This window comes from Bison bison, unplaced genomic scaffold, assembly GCF_000754665.1.
Source record: "Bison bison bison isolate TAMUID 2011002044 unplaced genomic scaffold, Bison_UMD1.0 scf7180017864063, whole genome shotgun sequence".
In the NCBI taxonomy this organism is placed as follows: domain Eukaryota; kingdom Metazoa; phylum Chordata; class Mammalia; order Artiodactyla; family Bovidae; genus Bison; species Bison bison.
In genome coordinates this window covers 2,422,977-2,426,177 of record NW_011494635.1, presented here as the reverse complement: position 1 = coordinate 2,426,177, position 3,201 = coordinate 2,422,977, and the positions used below count along the sequence as shown (strand labels likewise).

The 3,201-nt window shown below is 61.3% G+C and overlaps 1 protein-coding gene across 1 annotated transcript in view; it reads right to left on the bottom strand.

The window, feature by feature from the left end:
* Nucleotides 1-3,201, bottom strand: part of PAX1 (paired box 1) — a 9,198-nt gene that overhangs the window by 5,712 nt on the left and 285 nt on the right. The window contains exons 2-4 of the mRNA XM_010836338.1: nucleotides 2,294-3,025; nucleotides 622-764; nucleotides 2-98 (exon numbers count right to left, since the gene is read on the bottom strand). Coding sequence (XP_010834640.1) covers nucleotides 2-98; nucleotides 622-764; nucleotides 2,294-3,025 — 972 coding nt within the window. The remainder of the gene's footprint in view (nucleotide 1; nucleotides 99-621; nucleotides 765-2,293; nucleotides 3,026-3,201) is intronic.

Below are 3,201 nucleotides of genomic sequence, written 5' to 3'. Positions count from 1 at the left end.
TAGCCGCCGGCCGGCGAGCTGTACACGCCGTGCTGGCTGGAGGCCGGGTAGGCGCAAGCCGGGAGGAAGCCGCCCACCGCGGAAAGGCCGGAGGCCGACTGCGGGGAGAGAGCGCGACAGTCTGTCACCAGCAGGCGACCCCTCAGGCTTCCCCAGCACAGGCAGTTACGGGGGTCGCGGGGGGATCCTCATTCCCCTGCTGCCCCAGCCATGACTCCCACACGAAGCCTGGCCTCTAACTGTCCTGGAAAGAACTCCGGCAAAGTGATGCCCACGCCAACTCTTTAAAAGTGCTCATAAAAGGTGAAGGGGTCAAGGTAGTCATCATCCGGAATTGAGAGAAAGGGAGTCAGTCCTCAATCTTTTGTGTTAACTCGTCCCAGCTTTTTTAGCAAAAAATCTTGGCCAAAATGCAAGTCAATCCCCTTGAAAGCCAGCGCTCCTAGGAAAGAGAGAAATTTGCCCGCAGATGCCGGGCCAAACAGCCAGACCCTGACTGTCTCCCCAGCTCGCTTCCCCCAACCCCGGATTGGGTGGGGGGTCTGTTTTCTTTCTCTCTAACCAGCCCCCAACTCCTCCGCTCCCCTGATGAAGGACGGCTCCTTCCCCGCGCTCGGTTACCTGCGTGTATTTAATGTCCGTGTCTAAGGCAGGTTTCTCGAGCCCGTTCACAGCGGGACTGGCGGGGAAGGCCGCGCGGTTCACTCCCGCCCAGTCTTCCATCTTCGGGGAGTAGGCGGCGCCTTCGCTCCCCGCCAGGGCCCCTGCGGGGACAGAGGACGGATTAGAAGGGCATGTGGGCAGCCCTCCGCCCGAACAGGCGCACTCGGGCCTTCAGGTGACCACCTGGGATCCAAGGGCGAGTCCAGGGCTCCTCTGAACCCCCAAGGGTCAGATGCTCCGAGGCCCCAGGTTTCGCTTTTGCTCCCAGCGGCGCAGAAGGAGGGTGGATGGGCCTACTCCTCCCTCCCCTCAGCCTTCAACCCGCTTCCCGCGAAACAAGGGATCTCCAGCAGGTAGACAGCTGGCAGCCAGAGCTGGCGACCTCGGCCCAGGCCGCCTTTCCGCTGTCCAGAGATGGTGCCCCAAAAGGTCCAAGTTCAAATCCACAGAAGGCTCAAGAAAATTACACGGGGTTTCTCAATGTCTCAAAAAGCGTCTGGAAGGCTAGAAGCTGTTTCTGTGCAGAACTCCCTGCAGAGACATCCTGGGTGTCCCGAAATAAGTGTCAACTCAGCCACCCAAGAGCGTCGGGGCACAGGTCTGCTCCTGGCGCAGAAACGAAACCGAGAGAAAGCTCCAGAACTGAGCTCAGGCCTGGCCAGGTCACCTCCCTGCCAGTTGCCCGTGGGCTGCTCCATACAAAGCTTTGGCCTGAGCCTGAGGCCCAGGCTGAGTTTGAGCCACAAGGAGAAACAAAGCCTGTGCACAGGCCTGGAGATGTGGCCCAAGGCCGCTGGAGCTAAGCCTTCAGTTTCATCCAGGACGCCCCTCCTCTCTCTCAGGCTACAGTGAATTTTGCCTCTTACCCTCCTGCTGAGTCTGCTCACCTAGGAACACACCATTCTGCTAGGGGCAGGGGACAGTGCAAAGAAACTCAGGGCCCAGTTCTGGCCCCCACCCACTCTCCCGAGCCCCCATGAAAGCTTCCCCTAACCCATCTCCTCTCCTGGTCTCCTCCCTCCACACCCCGACAGATTGCTGACAGATTACTTAGAGTCTCGTTGTAGGCCGAGGGCAAATCCATGGGCACTTCCACCCTAAGGATGGCCACAGCCTGTAGGCGCCTGTGACCCGAGGACTCAGTCTCAGAACCTGCAAGGCTGTGGGGCCTACTGGAGACTCAAGTCACTGGGCCAGGTGGCCCTTTCACCCTTTACTCAAAGAGTCTTTGGGCCTGGGAAGGACAGAGCCCTTTCAGGAAGAAACTAGTCTTGAAGAAAAGGTCACAGAATTGACTTTGCGGTTTGTTTGGCTTAGATCTGGTGATAGGGGTTTGCATACTTTTTGCAAGAATGAAAAAGCGCAATTTCAGGGCTCTGAATTTGTGGTCGGCGATTGCTCTTCCATTTGGGAAAATATTTTCCATATTTGTCATAAAAAGTTCAAGATGTCCGAGGACTCCCACAGAAGGCCCCAGGACCCTCAGCCTCCCTAGCCAGCCCGGAGCCCTCCCCTGAGCCAAAAGCGGTTGGAGGAGGCCCGGCGAGAGTGACCCCCTCACCCACACTCCTGCCCCCCTCACTCCATTCCGCCCCTTCCATGAAAGCTACCGAAGGCCGGCGCCACTGACCTGTTTGCTCCATAAACGTCCGGATGCCCAAGATGTTGCTGACCGAGTGAGCCGAGGGCCATGAACGGGGGATGCTGACGTGGCTGGCTGTGCCCGGGACCCCGTGGTGGCTGCCCATCTTGGCGCCCGTGGACGACACGGGGCTGGGGTAGGGGTACTGGTAGATGTGGTTGTAGGGGAGCGCCGGCTGCGGCGGCGGCTGCTTGCTCGCCTCGTAGGGCCCGGGCTGCGCCAGGCTACCAATCTTATTGCGCAGAATACGGCTGATGGAGCTCACCGAGGGCACGTTGTACTTGTCGCAGACGCCGTCGGCCAGCAGCCGGTCCCGGATCTCCCAGGCGAAGATGCCGGGGTCGCCCTGCTTGTAGTCCCGGATATGCTTGACCACGTTGGGGGTGGTGACGCGGGGTTTGCTGCCCCCGATAGCGCCGGGCAGGATGGAGCCCGTCTCGTTGTAGCGCGCCAGGATCTTGCTCACGCAGCCGTGGGACACACGAAGCTGCCGGCTGATGTCACAGGGTCGGATGCCCAGCTGCGCCAGCTCCACGATGCGCAGGCGGATGGCGTTGGGCAGTGGCCGGCCGTTGACGAACACACCGCCCAGCTGGTTCACCTCGCCGTAGGTCTGCTCTGCGGACGCACCCGGCCAGAGTGAGGGGAGGGGAGAGAACACCGGCGGGTGAGCCGAGAGTGGCCGCGCGGGGACAGGGGCCGCACCCGGGGCGCCTCCGACGGTGACCGGCGGCTCCTCAGAATCCCGGCGAGCGGATCCCGTCCGGTCCCGGGAGTCGGCATGCGCGCAGGGGCAGCGGAGGGGAACGCCGTGCGCTCCAGCCCTCCACGCCCTTTTGCGATCTCTGGCGCGTCTACTTGAAACATCCCCTCCCGATACTAGCCGAGCGCCCCCT